General features: G+C 47.2%; 1 protein-coding gene across 6 annotated transcripts in view; it reads left to right on the top strand.

The window, feature by feature from the left end:
- The window catches only part of AOPEP (aminopeptidase O (putative)), a 366,697-nt gene that overhangs the window by 73,503 nt on the left and 269,149 nt on the right, over nucleotides 1–24,045 (top strand). For all 6 annotated transcript variants that reach the window (XR_011649356.1, XM_004470934.3, XM_071216642.1 and 3 more), the window contains exon 5: nucleotides 4,705–4,950. Coding sequence is in view for 5 of the 6 variants with exons in the window: in XM_004470934.3 (XP_004470991.2) it covers nucleotides 4,705–4,950 (246 nt within the window). In the remaining variant the exon portion in view is untranslated. The remainder of the gene's footprint in view (nucleotides 1–4,704; nucleotides 4,951–24,045) is intronic.

Genomic DNA, 24,045 nt, shown 5'->3' with positions numbered 1-24,045 from the left:
AGTGAGACACAGAGAGAGAGAGACCCAGGGGAGAAGGCCCTGGGAGGACAGAGGCAGAGCTGGGAATTATGCAGTTACAAGCCACGGAACACCAAGACTTGCTGGTCACTCTCAGATGCTGGGAGAGGCAGGGAGGGCTGCTTCTCTAGCACTTACAGAGGGAGCGCGGCCCTGCCGTGGTTGGTTCAGACTTCCGGGCTCTGGAACCGTGAGACCAAGTTCTGTCATTTTAAGCCCCCCAGTTTGTGGTACTTTGTTGTGGCAGCCCTACCTAAGAACTAATATAGTAAGTCACAGGAAGAAATAGTCGTGCTATTTCAGAGATCCGTTTCCAGTATGTGAAAGAAACCTCTCCAGATCTCCCTGGCCCTTTCTCCCCCATGGTATTTTGGCTTTGCATCTCTTATTGCACATATCTCATTTTGTTTTGTAACATTACGAACGCCTTAATAGAATACATCCAGCTTTCAGACACTACATCAACATATATACTGCATCCTTGTCAACAAGGCAGGGGCCTGGTAGTGGCATTTTGAACACTTGTGATTTTTAAGGTCTCCAGGCACCTGCTCTGCTTGTTAAAATATGCTAATAAATTAGGTAAACATTTCAGCGTGCCATGGCAGTTATTGGAATTTTATGTTTCAATACAGGCCAGTCTCGACATGAGAGGAGGGCTAAAGCAGAACCTCTTGAGGCAATTTAGTCTTGCGATTCCGAGTGTAACACAGATACTTCTAACTCCTTAAACGGCCTCTCACAAAACAATTTCAGCCCAGTGATCATATAAGAGGTACTTGGCCAGCTAGTGGCCTGGTTGCCTTCCCATCCTGTCCTGGCCTGATGTCCCTTTCCAGTCCAGCCCGCTCTTAGCAGTGTCAGTGGGCAGGATTGACACCGAGGGGCAGGAAGCCAGGGCACCAGAAGGCAGCCGAGCTCAGCTGGGACAAAAAGCCGGTACCCAGATTTATTCTAGAAGCGTCAGGAAGTTTGTGGGGAGGGAGGGTCAGGCAGGAGGAGCTTACGTTGACTCATGATGCAATGAAAGTAAATAGTTCTTATTCCCGAGGGGTGATGTATGGCTTCATGGGGATAATGCACATAAAGTTTTCAGAAATGCTTGTAAATGCTCAGTAAATGTAGTAGTAATTGTGGTAGTAGAGTTACCATTTTTTATTGTTATCATTAGTATAGGTTATTAATTAATACCAATTATTATCACTAATCTTCACTGTAAAAATATATACTCTAATTATGAGATGGGGCACAGCTCATATATAGCTGTTTCCAAATGCTTGGTTTGTTGATGATCTTGGGAGTATAAATATATATATATTTTCTTCTTTATTTTCTTTTAAATGTTACATTCAAAAAATATGAGGTCCCCATATACCCCCCACCCCACCCACGCCACCCCTCTTGGTAGTATATTGAAGCAGGTACATCTATAGAGATTAACTGAAGACTCGTCTGAAAGGAAGGTAAAGCATCTTTGAGTTGAAATGGGGCCTATGAAAAACTATTCAGGATTTCAAAAGTACAGTATTCCCTCAACTCTTCCGGAACATGACTCATATGTAGAGGGGGTCATAGCGTGAGTTGTCGTAGAATCTGTGCCAGAAGAAACCTTGAAACCATTTTAGGATTTTGTTTGTTTGTTGTTTGTATGATTAGAATATAGCAAGATGCACAGATCCTAAGGGCTTGGCTTAATGAGTTTTGTGTTTTTTTGTTTGTTTGCTTAATGAGTTCTGTGTTTTTTTGTTTGTTTAAAGATTTATTTATTTCTCTCTCTCTCCCCTTCCCCCCCATTGTCTGCTCTCTGTGTCCATTCGCTGTGTGTTCTTCTGCGTCCACTTGCATTATCAGGCGGCACTGGGAATCTGCGTCTCTTTTTTTTTGTTGCATCATCTTGCTGCTTTAGCTCTCTGTGTGTGGCGCCACTCCTGGGCAGGCTGCACTTTTTACATGCAGGACAGCTCTCCCTGTGGGTCAAACACCTTGTACGCGGTAGACAGATGCTCTATCAGTTGAGCCATGTCCGCTTCCCTGTTTGTTTGTTTTTTAAAGAAATCAGTTTTGTTGGTACAGATTGATAAAGCATACAATTTATCCAAAGTGCATATGGTATTTGGTATAATTACATGGCTGTACATTCATCATTTCAGTCATTATTAGAACATTTTCATTATTTCAGTAATAATAGTAACAAAAACCAGACAAACCTGTAAACAAGAAAATTCTTCACTTCTCAATCTCTCAATGTTTCCCCTGCTGTATATAGCTCCTATTTCTGACTGTTCTTGCACAGTTATTTATTTATTCAGCAGGTTGGGTTTTTTTCTTTAGATATATTCACATACCACATGGTCTATCTAAAGTGTACAACCAGTGGCTTTTAGTATGATCACAATGTTGTGCATTCATCACCACAAAGAATTTTAGAGCCCTGTGATTGTGTACACCCTCAATGAGATCCAGAACATTCTGTTGCCTCAGTGAGTCCCCTTGCACCCCTTCCCAGTGACCCCCTCTCCTCCCCCAGCAGCCCCTTTGTGAGACCATGTTTTGGTCAGGGACAGGGCCCAGCCCCGAGCGGTTTGCCTCAGGTCACACAGGCGGCCAGTGTGCGAGCAGCCCCTGACACCCGGGACTCCTCACCCCACCGCGGCCCCACGCGCGGCTTCCCTGCTGCTGCCAGTCCCACTTTTCCTGGGAGCCTTACCGGTCTCACTCACCCATAGCTTGTTTGCCTTAAAGGCCTGCATTTTCCCCAGGCTTTGATTATGAAAAATGGTACTGATTCCCACAACTGGACTCACCTTCACTATCCGGATGAGCACATTTTACGTCCAGAGAGAATTTCACCCATCTTTTCCCCCTTGAACAAATTGGCTGTTTGGCGAGGGTGCACCTTTGGGGTTCTTGCCTGCAAGAAATAATCTCACCCCATGGTGTGTTTTGTTCACTAGGACACAGAGACTGATGATTGCAGGCGGAAAGTTTATTGGGAAGCTCTCCCCGCAGAGGGGGTCTGAAGAATAGACTAAAGCCCCCCCATGCCAGCATAGCAGGGGTCTGAGTAGAGACTTCGGCCTGCCCCTGGAGGGTGGTAGGTATGACTTTACACAGTACATCAATAGGTGGGGAAACCAAGTGCAGCCTGGGGCCAAATGGCCAGGGGGAGTGGGCTAGGAGGTCTTGGAGTACACCTCCAGTTTCCCCATTGTCTAAAATGCTCCTGAAAGCTTTTCAAGAGAGGCTCTATCAGCTCAAATTATTTCGGTGCATCATGTACCTATGTAAATGCATTTGGACCACATATTGTGGTGGTTCATTTAATAAATGGCCTTCGGCACTTCGTGAGACTTTTAGTTGACGTGACCCACGAGCACGGCACTTGTCACCAGGTGGACACACAGCCTTTGAAGTTCAGTGTTCTCCGATAGGGACCTTTTCTTACTCCCTCCACAAAGCAAGGTCAACTGCCCAGGAGGCTGGACTAGATTTCGATGTCAGGAAGTCGGTTCCTTGCACCTTAGCCAGGCAGAAGTTCCTGGGGTCTCCCCTGGTGAAAGAGCCTGGGTGCTGGAAGCTGTGTTCTCTCTGCCCCGGGGTGATGGATGAGGCTTGTTTACGTCAGCTGTGCGCATGTCAGGGAGAGCTGGGCTTGGAGGAGTAAAAGACTCTTGGTAATTGTGGAGAGGTGTGGTGGTTGCAGTCTGAGTACACTGGGGCAGGGCAGCGCCAGTATTTTAAGGTTTTTCAGTGTTCATTGTGGCTTTAATAAGCACCTATCGTTACTCTTCATAATTTAAAATTAGAGGGGCTTTCCACTGTGTTTGAATAAAGGACTCGTTAACAGGTGGAAAAATAGAATGTTCCCTTTGATCTCAGTTTATTTGGATAGATAAGTTCTCTAGAGGCGGATGAGTCAAGTTGGAGGAATTTTTTTTCAGCTCTGCCTTTGATGGAATAACTGGCAGTGGTCAGATGGTGCAGGCTGGGTGCTGATCTGTTTCCTTAAAAGGTTGGCTCCAAGAAATTTGTATTGAAAGTGGATGGAGGAGAAAATGGTATCAAAAGTACTTCTGTATTCCCTATAGCACAACTTTTGGTGGCCTTTGTAAAGAACAACTAGGTTACTTTTCAGTAAAATTGTTCGTATTCTTCTGAGAAGTTTGAATCTATAGTTTTATTTGGTTAACTGTTCTGTTTGAGTCCAAGTCTTTTTGTCCCCCCCTAGGAAATTCCCAAATGGAATCTTTAATTGCACTGTACCATCCCTTCCTTTCTGAGGTTTGAATTGTCTACTGATTTGGGGAAGATTTTTTCCCATGGTGATATTTGAAAACACATTACTGAGGGCAGAAATTTTTTTTATTTGTGTCTGCAAGTTGTTTTGTTGTTTTGATTGTTGGGTTCTTTTTCCCTGTTTATTCTAAAATGAGGCCTTACTACTTTGCCTTAGCTTAGATTGAAGCTAGTCAATCAATTCAAGCACATCAATAATGATGGAATTTTTCACCCCTGTACAGAAACAAACAAGCCAAGAATACAAATGAACAGTGTTTTCTTGTGAGTCATGTGAACTGCTGTCTCCTTGAAGTTGTGCATGTCTATATTGAGTTCCTCACCTCCTCAGCCAGAGAAATAAACTCGATTTACCCTAAAGTGCATCTGTTTATGTCCTCTTGCTCCCAGGTTTGCCAGCGCTTGTGGTCACTTGGAATACCCCTGCCGCTTCCGGAATGCGTCTGCCACCACCCAGGAGATCATTCCCCACCGGGTCTTTGCCCCGGAGTGCCTCCAGGGCATCTGCCAAGAGACCCTCCTGCAGCTGATCCCTCCTTGCCTCTCAGCAGCACATTCCATCCTGGGAACACACCCGTTCCCCAGGCTGGATGTTCTCATCGTCCCCGCCAACTTTCCAAGCCTGGGGATGGCCAGGTATGTTGTTCTGTTGGGGCATTTGGAGAACATTGTGTTGGTAATTCCTGGATTATTTCTTGCTCTCCCCCGAGCTCCGTCGGAGCCACCCTGTGATAAAAGATGGAAGGGCCACGGTCGCCCGTGCTCGCAGGTCACTCTCATCACCGCCCTCGTAGGCGTAGGCTCCGCACCGCGTGAGCCGTTGGGTGCCATGGGCTCCATTCCAAGTGCCTTGAAAAGAAAAAACTTGAGAACACGTGTCCCCAGAATGATGTAGGTTGGACTGTGGAGGATCTGGGGCTGGTTGGCTTAGGTAGTTAGGCTTTGTGTTAATGAGCCCAAGGTCGGACCTTCAGGCTCTGGGCAGAAAACACAGCCTGGTCCCAGGGCCACAGGCTGCTCGCTTAATCCTGACCAGCTGTCACCCACCCCTGCCATCGGTCACAAGGGACCTCGCCTTGAGAGCCTCTTGTCAGAGAGACTGTGGGTGGATCAGTGTAAATCCATCATCACTGTTGGGGGAATGGCTCAAAGCAGATGTCTTAGAGGGAGGGCGGTGGGGAGTCACTTGTCTACTTTTTTTTTAGTACAGTAAATGCCTCATTCTTGTTGTTGCCTCAGTTTCGTTCCTGTAGAAAACCAAGGCCTTTTCACTCTATATTATTTATACTTAAAATCCATTCGTTAATGTCATTGTTCATTCTGTAATGGATAGCTGCGTTTCACTGAGAAAAGATAGGGAATGTCCTCAAGCTTTTCCTTGGTTATCTTTTCTATGTGAAAATTTTGAACATCAACAGTGAGTGTGCTTGACTGAGGATGGGAAAAAATAGGCTCATCTAAACATGTGACTTTAAGTTTTTCCCCATTAGTCAAGGAAATTCCTGCTGCCAATTAATTTCCATGCTTTCGAACAGCTGTCGTTTGTGGTGTTTTCCCTGAAAACTGCACACAATCTTAGCGAAACCCATGAGTAGAAAAGAACTGACCAGAACATTTGCTTTTGATCTTTACGACATATGTCTACTTTTAAAAAGTTGGCTGGCTAGCCTTAATGCTTGAGGAAGTCTGAGAAAGTCACTTAGACTGATTTTTATCCTATATTTATGAAGATAATGGGAATGTAGAAACTGGGATAATTACATATATTTGGTTACGTACACATATAATTGTCTTAGACGTCTATATATAGACTTTGTCTTAACAATGGGGCTTCTTTTGTTCTTTTGAAGAGTCGGCTGGACTTTACAGAATTATTGGTGAACAAAGAGTTGTTCATTAAATGTTTCTCATTTGTACATAATTTTGAGGGGCCAGATTGATTGGGGAGTTCTGAGCTCTTTGTGAGAGTTGCAGTTTCCAAGGGTGTGTTTGATAACAGTTGCAAGTGCTTGCCTGAGGCAGCCAAAAGCAGAGGAACTTTCAGACAGAGAGGCCTTCTTTCTGTAGCGCCTTCCTGGCGTTAGTCTGCCAAAACCAGAGTTTGTTGACCTGCCGATCATGCCGTAAACTCCTCTTTTCAAGTGTGCATGCCCAAGCAGGTAGGCTGTGAGTTTGCTACTTTTCGAGACATCAAGAGTGATTTAAACGTGCTTAACTCTGTATTTTTAGAGTAAGCCCAATCTTACCCTGAGGCCAAATGGTCCTGGGTACAAATGTCAAAAAAATATAATGGCGATAATAACTTAGCAGCAACAAGAGTGCTTTTATGCTCAAAAACAGGAGAACCATGCATTTAAAATTTTGTGGCAGGTTGTCAAATATCTTTTTTTTCCCCCTTCAAGTTTTTCTTTCTATCTTTTTAGGCTGTGGAAATAAGCCTGCCCTGGTCTACATGTTTTCCTGGCCTTACTTACTGTTCCCTGTATTTGAGCCTTATGTGTGTGTGTGGGGGGAGCAATTATGGTATCTTCTACTGCCAGTGGGGGGCGAAGGGGGGTACTCTGTTTTTCCAAACTCCAACTTAAATTGATTCCACTTGCTTGGCTTGACTATTGGGATCCCGACACCTTGAGCCACATGCGACTGAGTGGAGTTTATAACTGGCTCCTGGAGCCCTTGCTGCTTTATTTATGGGGGAGGTTTTGCTTGGGGTTGTGGAGCTGGAATAAAAGCCACAGTCTTGTAGGTTGATCCTGTACCATAAGCGGGAATAGAGAAAACCCAAGGCTAGGAGCCGTCACAAAGACCTCCACCCCAAAACTTGCTGTTGTCCTATTGGTTGTAATCCACTGCAAGATCAAAGGATTTCTTGGTAGTTTAAATGGCTCTTTTCCAAGTCCACATTTTATAAACATGCTTGTAAGATCATAAATTCCATACCTCTGTACTTCTATAGTGATTAGTCTTAATCAGAATGAATACCATTTGAGTATCCATTTTTGGTAAGTCCCACGTGGACTGAAATGGATAAATCGTTGATAAGCCCTTTAAATATTTTTTTGGAAGAGATCCGTAATGATTTCACTGTATTTTAAGTATTATATATCCTAGTTTGTATGTAAAAGCTTAAAACTCTCTTCAGATTCTGTCTTTGTGCCTGATTCTGATATTTCATTCAAGTGGAGAAAAACATATTTGTATGACCTGAGTGTATGATAATGCCAAACAAGTTTATAAGAAGATAAATAATATGTAAGAAGTATTTTAGGGTTTGGAATGCTTTTCAGACGTAGTAAGTAGAACATTTATCAGTACTGCACTTCATGCTTTGTGTTACCTTTTTAATGTAACAGGAGCCAGTGCCAGTTGATCCGCGCATCCTTTTGTCACTCACTCTTCCAGAAGAGAGACACTCTCCTTCAGTCCTGATTCTGGGAAAAACTATTAGTTTGCCCTTAAAATACTTAATAAGCAGTTCCATTCCCATGCTTTTCTCATTTAGTGAGCGTGGACCTCTGTTTTTGTTTCATTTAATTTTTGTTGTCTTAAAAAGGCTGAATCTGTTGTATCAAGAGCTGTGAAGTGTACATTTACTAGATTGAGTAATATATGTCGGTGGTAAGGTATGAATGCATTTCAAGTGAATCTCCAGCTTCTAAAACAGCTATCATCACTTTTGGCATAATTAATATTCTGCCACTTTCACTGTGTCCTTTCTCAGGAGTCTTGGCTAGGGATTGCCTTGTGAGCCTAATTTTCTAGGTATTGAGAAATACATGAAAGGAGTTCATCATCACACTTATACTCTTTGTTAAAATAATAATAATGTTAATGGAGTAATATCCTGGGACCAGATTTATGACACTTGCTTAAAAAGTAACACCTCCGTCTTCCCTCTGTATGTGTTTATAATAAATGCTTTGCTTCACCATTTGTCTTTCAGCAGTTCACAATTACACGTCACGGGGCATAATTAGTTTGGCAGAACTACCTTGCTGACATTCAGATATATTCTGTTCTCCCTCCTCGATTTGAATTTCGAGAATCTCCTGCAAATGATTTCAGAGTTGTTTTATGGTTTAGGGCACAGAATGACAAAGCCAAGTCCTCTATTGCTCTGTTTCCCAACTCTCCCATTCCCATGTAGTTTCACCGCTGGTCCCACTGGGAAAGTTGGGGGAAATGGCAACAGTGGTTGATGACTAGGTAATGTATTCTGCTTTGGTCTTTTTTCACCGGTTCCATACTGATTGTCTTTTTCATTTGTGCATTGTTTGTTTAGTCATTCTTTCCAGTAAAATGTTTAAGCACCTACTGTGTGCCAGGTAATATTTAAGACACTAAGTCTACAAGGATAAGTACGATTGATGAGGTTTCTCTCCTCATGTAGCACTCTTGTTCAGGGGAGATGAGTATACATGAACACAAATAATGAAGATGCATGCTGGTGGGGGGAGGGGTGCGGTGGGGGTGGTGGGGTCGAATGGGACCTCATATTTTTTTAATGTAATATTTTTACAAAATCAATAAAAAAAAAAAAGATGCATGCTGTGAAGAAAATAAAACCAAGTAAGCCACAACATGGCTGAAGGGACAGGTGACATCATTAGGGTAGGGAGGGGAAGGTTTCTATAAAGAGGTGATGTTTGTGATGAGACCAAAGAACAGAAAAGAACCAACCTTGTGACAATCAGGTTGAAAAGCAACCCAGGCAGAGGAAGTTCAAGTCCGAGGCTTCAAGGTGGACCACTGTAAGGGGTTGGAGGAGCAGAAAGAAGGCCAGTGTGGCTGGACGGCAAGGAGCTTTTAGAGTCACTTTCAGAATCACCCATCCTTAAACCCTCTTTGAGCGCCAGGAGATCCCATGGTCCCTCATGGTCCCACAGGGTCATCTGAGCCATCTGCACACCCATATGAAGACGAGCCAGGGAGCGTCACTGAGAAATGGCCAAGGTTGAGTGGGCTTCCGTCATTCCAGGCAGTCAGGGCTTGTCGGGAGAGAGTTGCAAGAGAGGTCCAATCTTTTTTCGGTTTTCTTGGGACCAAAGGTACCATATCACTCCCTGACCAACTTAGCTAGAGCTAGACTTATCAGCTGCTGTTCTGGAGCAGAACTCTGCGTTGCTGGAGGTAGCAGAGCATCTGGCACCTAGACTAGCAACTCTTCTTTTGCAAAGGTGGATGTAGCCCCATCTCCTTCCTGCAGTGGCTGCTGATAAACTTTTTGCAATCTTTTTGGATATAGTAATAGGTCACAGGGAGAGAGGCTGTGTTTACATGTTTGCTCATCTTAGTTTTTTTTTTTTTTAAGTTTTACAGACTGAACAGAAATAGGATTGATAAATAAATAACATTAGAGAAATCAACATTAATGACTAAACTATCTTCAAACGCCCCCACAGTGGAGAAAAACTATAAAGCTCCCTAATACACGGGGCTTGTTCTTAAAAGATTTGATTGTGCAACAAAAGACTTCTGAACGCTTCTACTGGTTCCTGATTATTGCATGCACAATTTTCTTAAGCACCTCAATTTGCGAATCAACGGTGTGCACATACATGCCCCAGAAGGAACATAACCAGTTTTTCCCTCCACCCCCTCCTCCTGGGGTTAGACAGGGTGTTGTCCTGTTTATTCTTATCTCCTAGCCAATGTGTAATAGAATAAGCAAAGCATAACATGCCAGTACAAAGAGCCTGTTGTTTTCAGCCTTCTAATTGTGCTCCTTTTTGTCGGGGAAGGAAGCAGTCATAAATTTCTGTCATTATCTTAAGTAGCAAGGTTTCACAGCTTGGGGAATTTTTCTTTGCTTGTTCTTTGTTAGTGTCTACTTGAATTTTTGACCTCCAAAACCAAAACCACTATAATTTTGAACAACCCTTTAAAATTTCAGGGTCTGCAACCCCGTGTTTTCAAGGTAGTGATTTTTTTTTTCCTTCAGGAATCTGATTTTGAGCCTTAAATTAGTGCGTCTTTCAATTCACCATGGCAGCCAACCCTTCTGATGCACTGAGTATTTGGGGGTTTGTGTGTGTGTGGTTTTGTTTTTTTGTTACTGTTGTTTGCTTTCTAGACTTTAAGGCATTTTCAAATTTCTTTCTGCATGGATTGCTTTTAAAACATACATTGAAGGGAGCATTTCTTTCCTCTTTTTTCCCTGTCGTACTCTTCTCTGTTTTGTCGAACAGGTGGATGTGAATGACGGAAAGCTGCTCATCCCAGCATTCTTTTCATCTCTGTAAAATTTTAATCCTTTGTCGACTGGCAACTCCGCTGTTGCTGTAGAGATGAGCAGACAGACTGGGTTGTGAGTAACGAGGTACCTGCAAGGTGATTTATGTCCCCTCATACCCATCCCCTTTGTTGCTTCCTTTGTGTTCAGGGTCTCCATTTTGTTGTCTATTTCTGTGTTTCTTCTTGCGGAAACTGCCTTTGTTTCCCTCCTGTCTCACAGAGAGGGGCTTTCCCTTTCTGGACATGGTTCTTTCACTTTCCTTTCTTGCAATAATAGCTGGTATCCATAAAGTGGTGTTCTTCTGGGACTCTGGAGGCCCTGGCTAGGACGGTTTTGGTAATCCTAACAGTGCCAGGTAGGTAGTGCAGGCGTGTGTGTTCCAATTTCAGTAGAGCAGGTGGAGGGAGGATAGAGGGTGTTCTCAAGACCACTTAGAGCCTCCAAGTCAGGGAAGACAAGAAAAGGGCCTCATCCGGGGGCGTGTCTCGGAACCTGCGAGTTCAGATTAGGCAAGACTCCTCTGTCACCCTCTCTGGGCATGTAACGTTTGCCTCTGGCTCTCCCCACGGAATCACAGTGTCACAGTCTCCTTGAAGGTCACCGTTCACCATGGGCTCCTTTTCAGGCAGGCTTCGAATCCAGGTGCCAGGCAAATCCCTGGACCACATGCGCGGTTAGGGCCAGGCTCTCTCTCTCTCCTGTTGGATCAACAAGCAGAGTCATCTCACAGCTTTGGGCTTAGCCAGAATCTTCTTGCCATCACACAGCTACGCTGCTTGTCAGCTCCAGAAGTAGCATTTGATCATCATTACACCACAATTCCCCCCACTCTAAAAGATTTAGCCAAAGCGTTTTGTTTTCTTTCAACTGTTGTACACACACATACACCGACAGCCCTGCCTTCAGAGAGCGCTGCTGGAGCCATCCTTCACGAGCAGTCGTCGGGCCTCTGAAAGGCCTTCCGGAAGCAATCCTCCCTCTACCTGCGTTGGTAATCTTCTCTCTCTCTTGATGTCATCACAGGCCCCTAATCTCTTCCAGTCCTTGAGCCAGAGACAGCCAGTCAGCACTATCTTTCCAGTTTCCCATTGCCAAGAAAAGCCCCCCTCCACCCCACTTCTCCATGGAGGCGTCATTATCGAAGAGACCGTGCTCTCTCTGGGTGAAACAGCACGATAGAGATCAATGTCAATGTTGCCCTAGTTGGAACATTCCCAGTGTTGCAGGCATCTCGCTCCTCAGACCCACTACGCAGTGCGAGCACAGACTAACAGCTTCTGGACTGTATCGTATATGCATGTGGGCCTGGAGACTCGTATGCCTGACTTTATTATTTTTTTAGGAGGTACGGGGGATTGAACTCGGGACCTCGTACATGGGAAGCGGGTGCTCAAACCAGTGAGCTCCGCCTGCTCCCCTGTACATATTTATTTTAAGGCTAGACTTCTTTTGGGGAGAACACCAACTCTGGAAACAGTCCTCAGGCGAGGCGCAATGGGTGGCTGATCTGCTCCCCGGGGACGTTGCCTCTTGCCCTAAAGCCAGAGGCAGCTGGGACAGATGAGCCTCTGAGCCACAGGGGCCTATTTGCCTCACATGAGTGTAAGATGGCCTTTTCTCTTGACCCCACCCCTAAAATGAAACTGGAATCGTATCCCAACTACATTTCCTAAAAAGAAGTGATTACATTGAAAGACCAGAGATGTGAGGAAGTGCTCCTTTAAAAATGGGGTATTTTAAGGATTTGACAGTACAATAGACTTTTGGTGGGATTAAAAACAAATGGATTGCTTTGTGGGATCTGAAGGTACAATACGAAAATCCACCACGGTTTAGCTCCAGAGAGGCTCTCGGAGTAGAACACGTTATATTTCTTAGTTAACTAACCGTGCTATTTATAGAGGTGACTCCTCAAAGTCTAGACATCGTTCCGGGAACAGAGAATTCCAAATCTGCAGTCATGGCACAAACCAAATCTGCCCTACATCTTCCCACTTAGCTTGCTGAAAATAATGACCTCCTCCCTTGTCACTGTAAAATGGAAATCTTGGAATTCTATTTCAGGAGATTGTTTGGACTCCCGAGCCAATGACTGGGGATGGGCAAAGAGGAGGGGGTTGTCATGAGAGCCTGCAACAGGCCACTGGGCTCTTTGCTCCTTAGAGACCCCCTTGCTGAATTATTGGAAACTGGTTGGTGGAGTCTAGCTTTTGAGTTGGTCTCCTCTAAGAAGAGACCATAAGAACCTAAGGATAGTGCTTTTCTTGGGGAATAAGTAGACCATAGATTCTGTCTCTAGTCAGAAGTGCAATTTCTGAACATCCTATTGAAAGCGGCTATTGGAAGGGGATGGATGGGCAAAGCCAAGCCTTCATTCCGGCACACATCCTTGGACAGGTGTGATGAATGCTGCAGACACCGCGGATACAGAGAAATAGGAGACCTTCAGCCCAAATCAGGGTTTCCTGAAGTTGGTTCCCAGGAGGACTAGTTTTGTGGAATGTTAGTAATGTGCAAAATGGCTTAATTAGTTTTAATTAGTGTTGGAAATGAGTAAACGAAGTTAAAAGGGATTCTTTACTGGAGGACTTCTAAGAAGGCCTTTCCTATCATTATCCCAATTTAATAGCCTGATGTTTCTGTGCCTCTCCAAGACCAAGCCAGGATATGCAGTATTCCCCAACTATTGTGCCAAGGCATCCCCCTTGACAGGGAGCATTTTCTGGGACGATTGTGTTCTCCAAAAAAACTACGTGCTCAAAACACACTTTGGGAAGTGTTCTAAATAACTGAGATGATTCGCTTGAAAAGTACCTTGGAGTCCATTTTAAAGCTGAACTGAATGGAATTCGGCTTTCATTCTGCAAGTGGTAGTTAAGTGTGAGGAAGAGACCACAGGCCCTACCTCTCCGGAACTCACAGCGTGGTACAGGAGACCTCCTGCTTCTTCTGCTTACACCCGCCTTTTTGAGCAACCATCCCCCTGTCTGTACATTTATTTTATTTGAAAGTTGTATACCGTGTTAGTACTGTGTTAATGTTAGGTACACTACAAAACACACACACACATAGAAAAGTGAAAAGAATGATGAAAAGCCAATTATCAAAGGAAGTCTGGTCCCTCCCTGCCTGCACCTCCCTGGATGGGCCTGTGCCCTGGGCTCTCGAGGCGCAGCCTTGGCAGGTGGAGGCTCAGCGCCTGTGAAGCTGACATCGCCACGCAGGGTCAGGTGCACCTGCTGCAGGAGTTAGAGAGCTGTGCGTGTTCGGTGGGTGCGTAGGGGATGTCTCTGGACAGGTGAGGATCAATACCCTGCTGACTCTTCTCAGGTGAGGGTGTCAGGTGGAGGAAGGACGATGGGGTACTCCAGTAGGTGGGTGGGAAAAACCCCTTGCCCATTTCGCCATAAGAAATGTGCTCGTGGACGGACTGGTCCTCCCTGGCTTAGCTCCTTAGCGAGGACTTGGCTTAGAGGAGCAGCCTGCAGACTGGCTTGGAGCCCTAACTTAAACAACAAAAAAAACTGATTTGTTTTCTATTTTTATTTTGAATGGGGGAGAGGGGGCGATTCCGTTTCTTTCATCAGTTTAACATACATGTATTTCTTTTTTGAAATAAGAGCTAGGGAGATTATAAGACTGGGATTTGCTTGCACTCTGTGGGTACCTACGCAGCAGTAGGTGTTTAAATTTTAGGCCCCCAAGTAGAACACGCCTCTCTTACCCCTAGTTAATTGCAAAATAAACAGATGTCAAGGGCAGAGGCCCCTTGCTTTCATAATAACCATCTGGGCCGCGTGCCCCCTCAGTGCACAACGGCATTTGAAATACCCGATCAGGAGCACGCTGTGCCCCTGAAGGCCGCCTGCCTTGAGCCGAGCGGTTGGCGGCACAGACCCCCTCCCCTCGCTCCCGCAGAATTAGCAGCTAACTCGCCTTCCACCCCAGCTTTTTAGCCTCCAGATGCCTCCATTTGCAAGCTAATAAGCCGCACGTACATATGTTTGAACAGTTGCGGGGCTTGTCTGCCGCTCAAACTGCGCGTTGGTTTAAAACAAACAACCCGGAACCCGGGGGTGGGGTGGGGGATGAAGACATTTCAGTTGTGCCTGCAGGTGGTGTTGTTTTGACCTTGACAGTCAGTTTTAAACGACCTGTCAAGCACCTTTGTGTGCTCCTGGGCACACCCACCTGGAAGATATTATATCCCCTAAGCTTTATGTGCCCCAGCAGGCAGGCAGCGGCCCCCTGGATTTTGTTTTCATCGATGGAGGGTTAATGCATGCATGGCAGGACTTTACGGAGAGGGGTCCAAACCCTGTTTTCATTTAATTCTGATTTCTCCCTGGGCCTTCCCCTCCCACCCCCAGCCCAGCCCACCCCGGCCACTTGGCCTCCTGGCCTCCCTCCCCCACCCCCTCAACCCTCCCCACTCTCTCACTCCCTCTGGCTTCAAACCATTTCTTCCTGGCTTTGATATGTCCTTGCAGAGCTGCAAGCAATCAGGAACTTAGGGGCCCAGAGTTCCGCAGGCTACACTGCCTGGTCCTTGGCTCGGAGGAGTCCCCATATCACCAAAGGAAATGGGGCCCAGAGGCCAGCCCTGGCCCTGCAGGACCCTCGCCCCAGGCCTGTACCTCTGCCCATCACCCTTCTGCCGGCAGCTCCCCAGGGGCGGCCCCTCCTCGGCTTTCTGTGCTGGCCGGGGGGAGCCGGCCAGGAGTGAGTCGGACCTTTCCTCCGTGGCCCAGAGCCCCCTCTGCTGCATCTGTCTGGAGCTCACCCTTCTAGGCTGGGGAGTCTCTCGCCTGCCCCCCCAGGTCATACAGGCTGGCCCCAGGAAGTTGGAATCAGGGGAGTGACGGACAGATGAGAGGAGCACATGGCATCCAGCCCTGTGCCAGTGTTTGGCTCTTTTCACATTATTTGAGGATGCAGACGATGGCTCTTTGTCCAGGGAACTCCTCGCCCTGAGCTTCTGTGCCAAGGCTCCAAAACGTTGAAGTGCTGTATTTCTAAAGGGAGCAATGAGGGAGGGGGTGCCTGTTCTCAAGACCAAATGGACATCGAACCAGCCTGTGATAATTCCGAAGTCTAAAAGAAACGGGCCGGGTCTAATTCTAATTTACCTCTCCGACAGGTGTTACCACCAGCAACGTGGGCCTCCATTTGCTTGGCTCCAGAGGTTGGCGGAGGAGCCAGCCTCTGCCTCGTCCCCTGGGTGTCTTCCCAAGATCCCCCCTGAGACCTAAGGGGGCAGCCCACCTTCCCCAGACCCCAGGCAGCCTTCCTAGGTAGCCCCTCACTTCATTTCTCCCTGGACTCCTCCGCCTGCAGCCCTCAGGGCCCCTCTGCCTTGGAGTCTGGTCCCCCAGCTCTTCACAGGCTCCTTGTCCCTCACAGCACCCATCAAATGCCCTGCCCAGAGTGGTCTCAGGAAACAGACGTTTGTTTCCATCTTCTTTCCTAGCGCTGCAGCTGGGTTTGCTGCTCCACTGGTGTCTGAAAGGCAGGAGAGGAGTATTTCTTCCTAGTTTTGATTTTGCCTTCCCCTTCCTCTGCCTCCCCTTCCTCTACCTCGTGGACAGTCACCGGTAAACAAAGAACACAGGCAGGGACCCACGTCGACAGCCAGCGTGGTGTCTGTCCAAGTCTTCTAAGAGTGACGAAGAGGCCGTCTTTCAGCCCTCACTCCCCCTTCCTCCCTACATAGGCACATCATGTGACTTTTTGATGACTTTCAGCACTGCCTTCTCACCGGGGCTCATTCTTGGCTATCCCCACTGGTCCTGTCTGGAGCTTTTCTACCTCGATGAGGACAGCGCTGTTTGCTTGGCCCCACCCCTTGGAACGACATCACTTTATTTGGAGGAACTGCTTCTCCTCCTCTTCCAAGCACATGGTCCCAATTGGGCCCAAGTCCTTCCCTGGGGTTTTCTGGTTGGAACAAGGAGTAGAGGAGATGGAGAAGTACGTGGCATGAGAGTGACTGGGCCGTTTCCTGCTTTGGGGAATTTCAAAAGCTGTCAAGTCGCCACATTTCCTACCACCGGGTCTCAGAGATGAAGGTCAGAAATGGCATTTGCTAGTGTGCCTCTGCCCCTCCGGTGGCTCTTTGAACCTTGAAACAAGGGCTCAATTTGGTCCAGGTTGAACGAGCTGGGTTTCCTGTCCCTGACAACCCAGAGCCCTGACTTTTTGACCAGGGGGGCTTCTTTCTTTACTTCTCAAAACGAGAGCATCAATGACAGCTGGAGAAGTGGGCCCGTGGCTTCGAGTGCACCTCACAGTGTGCCTTCCTCTCCCTTCCAGCGTTCAGATGCTTTAACGTTGCTCTCACCGGGTTTAAAACCAGCTCTCTGCAGCTTCTGGAGGGGTCTCCGATTTCCATCTCGTCTCATTTGAGCCTCACGACCAAGCTCCCAGCCCCTCCAGGGCCCACGGTCACGGGCTCCCCACAGCTTCCTTCAAGGCAAGCCCTGCCCTGACCTCACCAGCCCTGGCTGGGCCCGAGTGCCCGCGCCTGCCACCGCTTCCCACCCACCAGGCAGGGCCAGCTCCCCTCTCTGCTCAGCCGGAGTACTTCATCATGCGCGATGACACGTCCCAGCAGGTGCTGACAGCCGGGGCAGGGCCTGGGCTCCCATGACTCCTGGTCCTTGAGGCGCAGGGCAAGTGGCTGCTGAGGAGCAGGTGTTGGCAGGAGCCGAGCAGTAGAACCCCGTAGACCCGGCCACAGGTAGCGAGCAGCCGGGGCAGGCCCCGGGGAAGGCAGTCCTGTCGCCTCCCCGGCCAGCTTCTGGACCACCGGGCTGTGGGGCTCACTTCTTCAGAACTCCGGCCTCTTCCTTCCGCATCCCGTGATCAGAAAGGTTCATATCCCAGTGCTGCCGCTGGCTGCGGAACCCAGTACTGGGACGTTCCGAGCAGTCTCCGTTTTCTTCTGGCAAATGCTGTAGGTCTCCTCCCTTCTGGGACTCCGCGAAGATCAGCAATGACGTGGACGGAGCCTGGACCGTCATCGGCCTTCGGTGGACCCTGGCTCCTTGCTTCACTTGGCAATTTTGTGGGTCAAAAAACACCTACGATTTGTTGCTTATTAGTGTTCACCACACGCGTTACGATCCTTACGCACCCAGAATGCCCACGATCCTCCAGGGAGAAAATAAAAATCAACGTGATGTGGTCGCGGGACAACGTGAACAATTTGCTGTGGAGAGCTCCTGAGTCCAGGACAATCAAACTGTACAGACAGAGTTTCTCAGCTCATTGAAGGAGCATTTTAGAGTAGCACCTGCATTTTGTCAGGTCTTCCTTCAAGGCTGCTTAATACACAACTTAAATATATGTATGGTTTAAATATACATAGTGACATCCCTCCACCCTTCAAAAAAAATAATAAAGGTGAAGAAGGCAGTAGAATAAAGCTACTGGACACGTTCTGGTTCTGGTCAAAATGCTTTGTTTTTTCAAGCGGTACCAGGGATTGAACCAAGGAGCGCATACATGGGAAGCAGGTGCTCAAACACTTGGGCGACATCCGCTCCCAAAATGTATTTCTTAATTTCTTTTCCACAGCTAATAACAAACAGAAAGAAACCCTACACCCTATGTTCAGGTGATTTGGGATCCCACCTGGATTCAGACAGACTATCCTAGCCCTGTCTGTCTGATTGGCTTTTAGCCCTGCTAGGGTTCTGATTCCACCCTTTAATCAAAACCCAGTGTCCTTGACGTCTTTCTCTGTCACCTTTGGATCAGAGATTGAGCCCTGTCAGCTCCCAAAGCAGCTGTCTCTGATCTGTTCTCAGTATTATCAGAACCATTAGCTGACCTATGCTTGAAAGGACCCCGTGATGGAAACTTTTGAAAGAGCCCTGTGTTGGGAAACGGACTTTGGCCCAGTGGTTAGGGCGTCCGTCTACCATATGGGAGGTACGCGGTTCAAACCCCGGGCCTCCTTGACCCGTGTGGAGCTGGCCATGCGCAGTGCTGATGCGCGCAAGGAGTGCCGTGCCACGCAAGGGTGTCCCCCACGTGGGGGAGCCCCACGCGCAAGGAGTGCGCCCGTGAGGAAAGCCGCCCAGCGTGAAAAGAAAGAGCAGCCTGCCGAGGAATGGCACCGCCCACACTTCCCGTGCCATGGCACCGCCCACACTTCCCGTGCCGCTGACGACAACAGAAGCGGACAAAGAAACAAGACGCAGCAAATAGACACCAAGAACAGACAACCAGGGGAGGGGGGGAAATTAAATAAATAAATAAATCTTTAAAAAAAAAAAAAAAAAGAAAGAAAGAGCCCTGTGTCGCCACACCTGCCTCTTCCGAGTAGAGCCAGAGAGCTGCGCGGTGCATGCCTCTCAGAATCAGGAGGCCAGGATGTGATCGTGGGAGCGGGGATGGGGAGAGTGGGGGCGCAGGGAGGGGCTGGGGGTGGAGGGAGTGTAACCTGCACAGCTCCTTCTCCAACTTCTGGTTTCAGCTCCAGCTTATCTCCCAAACCGTCTCTCCCAGAAGCATGTACAGCGTTTTGTAAATAGTACCTATCTGTCTTGCTTGAGATAATCCTGTAGGCCAGAGTGCTTTGCTCAAGATGCTTTTGCAAAAGGAATTTTGCAAAGAAGTAGCGCTTAAAGGACCTCTGCATAGTAAATTTCTCTAGTGCATTTTTTCCCCTATTTTTGTCATCTCCACACCCCCACCCCCCACCATGAGTATTACCTGCCTTCCTTTACTTAGACAATCGAGCCCACATCCCGTTGTACAATGTGCTTCTGTCACTTCACATTATAGCCTGGATTTCTTTCCATTATTAGGTCTTAGAGAGTTTTCTTGTTCTCTTTTATTTATCTGCATAGTACTCAATTCTGTGGATACTCTTAAGTTTATTTTTCCAAAATATGGATCTTTGAGGTTTTACCCAGCATTTGCTGTTGTACTCCTTGCTGCCTGGACCACTTGGGTGCATTTTAAAGAGCCACTAAATGCACAAAGATTTCATTACTGTGCCCACCCTATGGTGGAAAGCAGGGCAATGCTGCGCCTTTCTAACCCTCACTGCAGCTAGGTGGAACTATGTGAAATTTCTGCTTTGGGCAATTTCAAAAGCTGCCAAGTAGCTGCACTTTTGTGTGGTTCACTAATGCTTGGAGGAACCTGCATGCAATAAAGCAGGGATGGAAAGAAGACAAGTCTTTCAGCCCAAACCTCACAGTTTGCCGTGAAGGTCTTTCTTGCTTAGACCCAGTCCCCATTTAGCAAACTGCGGGACAGGCCACGGTAGACCCCATCCAGCAGTTTTGGTCATGACATTGCTGTTCAGATTTCATTGATTTTGACAACTCTAAGGTGGCTTTTAGGCGATTCCCAGTAACTTTGGAAGCTTAAAGAGAACCTTTTTTAAAAAAAAAAATGAGCCTGCATATTTGTCATTTTTAAATGGCAGGAAGCAATGCCCTTTATTTTTCTGGTTTTTCAGCACTCGATGCTGTTTATACCATTTGGGCTGCTGATAACATTTTGGGGGGTTATGCCCTGGTGTTGCCAGGTGACCTGCAGCTGGGCCCTCAGGAGCAGAGTGCACAGGCCAGGTAGCGTGGAGGTGGAGCCTGCGCGGAGCCCGGCCCGGGCCGCGTGATGAGGCCACAGAATGACGCTGCTGCGTGGGGCTCCCGTCAGAAAGCTGGAAGGGGAAAGGGGAAAATAGTCCTTAATCACGTTGGGGGAAAAAAACAACGAAGGGGAAGGCCTACCCTTGTAAATAGGGTGTTGAAAAGACAGAGACTTGTCATGGGTTTCTCTTCAGGCTCAGGCAGAAGGCCAAGCATGGTCTGAATACAGAAAATGTGGAATGAAGTGCCAGAAAGGGAAGTGGAAAGCGATGGGTTATGGAAGCGACCTAATGTGCTTGGAGTCCCAGGCTCCTCGAGGAAGGGGCTTCTGCTGTGGCCGAGCCGCGGAAGCTCCTTTGAAAGATGCAGGTGGACTTCCATCGGCCACCCCCTACATAAACTCCAGAGCATCTCTCTCGAAACAGGGTTTTAAACATGAGGCAGGGCCGAGGCTCCTGGCCCATCATGGTTTCGTGTTGGCCAGACTAATCTAATTTTTCTTGGTGACATCGATGGGAAGCAAGCAATGGATGTGATTTATCTCAACGTTAATAGGCCGTGGCAATAAGGAGCAAATTTGGAAAATGTTCATTACCAGCACTGCAAATTATTTTTTTGAATCTCTAAAGGGCAAGCATTTTAGTTGAATCAAAATTAACATACATTCTAGGTGCCCGCCCTGTGTCAGTGCAAACACACGCACACAAACATTCGGCATACCGACCTCCTCGCTTTATTTTCTATAGAAACACAAAAAGAATAGATTATGGCACAATATATAATGGCCTGTATTTGTCATTGCAATGTCACTCAGGATGATTCCAAGTCCTGAAAATGCACCCATGTTACACCCCTTTTTCCCTCTACCTGACTTCAGCACCTACAGAACTGAGTGAGAGAAAGGGTAAACTGTAGTGTAAACTATGGTCCATGCTTTGTGGCAGTGCTCCAAAAAGTGTTCATCAATTGCAATGAATGTAACTCACTAATGAAAGTTTTTTTTTTAATTTTTTCTTTTTTTGGTATTTATTTCTCTCCCCTCCCCCCTCCCACCCCAGTTGTCTGTTCTCTGTGCCCATTTGCTGCGTGTTCTTCTTTTTGTCCGCTTCTGTTTTTATCAGTGGCACGGGAATCTGTGTTTCTTTTTGTTGCCTCATCTTGTTGTGTCAGCTCTCCGTGTGTGTGGCGCCATTCCTGGGCAGGCTGCACATTCTTTCGCGCTGGGCGGCTCTCCTTACGGGGCGCGCTCCTTGCGCGTGGGGCTCCCCTATGCAGGGGACACCCCTGTGTGGCAGGGCACTCCTTGCGCGCATCAGCGCTGCGCATGGGCCAGCTCCACACGGGTCAAGGAGGCCCGGGGTTTGAACCACGGACCTCCCATGTGGTAGACGGATGCCCTATCCAATGGGTGAAAGAAGTTTTTAATATGAGGAAAGGGAGGTGTGAGGAGTATGGTAAATGGGAATCTGTTGTATTTTTTTATGTAACATTTTATGTAAAATCTCTTAAAAATAAATAAAAAATATATTAAAAAAAAAAAAAAGAATGCAATAGACTGCTAATGTAGAAGGAACAAAGAAAACCATCGTAGAAGGCCTGGGAGGCTTGGAGCCTGCGGTGGGGGGAGCCACTGGTCATTTGTCTCCCCCCTCCCCCCTCCCCCTTCTGTGGGACCCTTTAACCCCTTTAAGGATGTGACGATGTTGTTAGAAGCTGAGGCAGCAGCTGGGGCATCGTTTTTCTTATACTTTTCAAATGGATCCTTGATCCAATGAGAAATGGACTTGTGCTTGTCTGGTCCATAAGGCCAAGGGAAATGGCTCTTTATAATAAGAGAATTATAAGGAAGTCCTTTTACATAACTAACTCTCGCTCCTCTTGCTGCAACGAAACGCCTTCCCTCACAACCTCACTACAGCAAGAGGAGAGCTGGTTACCCCCTGCAAATAATGTGCTTTTGTTTGTTTGTTTTGTTTTTAAACCTTCTGGCTTTTTCTTTTCTGGGCATACACTCTCTCTGTCTATATATATATATATATATATATATATATATATATATATATATGTATGTATGTATTTAGGTTCTTTTTATTGTCTATTATTTTATTGTGTCTCTTTTGCTATTCTTTAATCATCTCTTGCATTCCTCTGGATTGTTTTCTTGTTCTCCTGGACATCTTTCAGGAGTTGCAAAGTCCAAAAACAAAGTGGCAGAGGTCTTTTCATACCTGAGTGTAGGAACCGCTGATTGAGCTCTCAACTCTGCTTTTCGTTGTGCTGAGAACTTTCCATGTCATCCCGTTTAACCCTTACAGGGTAGAGACCATTACTGTCCATGCTCTGTAGATGAGGAAACTGAGGGAAGAGCAGTGAGGTGTCTTGTCTGCTCTCCTGAGTGCCATGGTCTCTGACTGGGGCCTGTGCGGTCTGAGCCTCTTCTGCCTGGTGCCATGAGTACATTCACCTCTCCCACAGTCTCAGGTTCCACTTCCACACCCGTGCCGGGCAGCTGACTCACTTTCCCCTTGAAGAGCATTTCAGCCCTTACACCTTTTTACTGCTTTATGAACACATGGTTAGTCAGTCCTTCCTTCAGACTGCTCTACACGTGTGCCTGGAAATTCATTTTACTTAACCACTTTTCCAAATCCTTTGAGTCTCGTTGAATTCCAGTTCAGCCCATCAAGAGCTGTTAACCCCGCTCTGCTTGATTTCCCTGGTGGATCTGGTGAATCTGACCTGGCAAGCCCTCAGGGTGCCTCGCCTGTCCAGGACCCTCCAAGGGCTTCACCCATCCCTGACAGATACCCTCCACCCCTACGCCCCACCCCGTGCATGCCTGACTGAAAGGAAGGAGGTGTAGCCTGAGCAAGCAAAGGTGCTTTACTTAGCTGGGGCTGCCGTAACCAAGTATGCAAAGGGTGCAGGATGTCAGCAGTTTATCATCTCATGGTTCTGTGGGCCAGGGTTCCCAGTCAGGGTGCTGGCAGGGTCAGGCCCCTGTCACATGGCTGTCTTCTCTGTCTCTATTTTTTTTTTTTTTAAGATTTATTATTTATTTAATTCCCCTCCCCTACCCTGGTTGTCTGTTTTCTGTGTCTTTTTGCTGCGTCTTGTTTCTTTGTCCGCTTCTGTTGTCGTCAGCGGCACGGGAAGTGTGGGCGGCACCATTCCTGGGCAGGCTGCTCCCTCCTTCGCGCTGGGCGGCTCTCCTTATGGGTGCACTCCTTGCGCGTGGGGCTCCCCTACGCGGGGGACACCCCTGTGTGGCACGGCACTCCTTGCGCGCATCAGCACTGCGCATGGGCCAGCTCCACACGGGTCAAGGAGGCCCGGGGCTTGAACCGCGGACCTCCCGTGTGGTAGACGGACGCCCTAACCACTGGGCCAAAGTCCATTTCCCTGTCTCTATTGACTGTGTCCAGATTCACTTTCATGATTGGGCACCAGTCATTGGATTTGTACCCACTCTAATCCAGTTTGGCCTCATTGTCACTAATAACATCTTCAGAATCCCATATTCCAAAGAGGATCCCATGTGAGGGACTGGGGGTTGGTACTTGAATGTATCTTTGGGGGATCACAATTCATTCCATAATGAAAAGGGTCGACTGTGCAGGGGCAGTGAATTTTTAGGTAATACTATCTATTAAGATCTGGAGGAGTCCCTATAACTTGACGGTAGCTTCAGAACTAGGGAAGTCTAACTTGGACGTGGTTTTTTTTCCCTAACTTGGATTTTATTTAAGTTCAGGATTATCTTGGACTCATTGCTATCACCAAGATAGCACCAAGGGTTAGTGGAAACCATGCCTTTTGAATGAAAACAACAGCCTGAAAAATGTTCACTTGATGTTGAATTCCATCACAGTGAGCTTGCTACAG

This window comes from Dasypus novemcinctus, chromosome 8 (assembly GCF_030445035.2).
Source record: "Dasypus novemcinctus isolate mDasNov1 chromosome 8, mDasNov1.1.hap2, whole genome shotgun sequence".
Taxonomy (NCBI): domain Eukaryota; kingdom Metazoa; phylum Chordata; class Mammalia; order Cingulata; family Dasypodidae; genus Dasypus; species Dasypus novemcinctus.
This window is presented reverse-complemented; position numbering and strand designations above follow the sequence as displayed.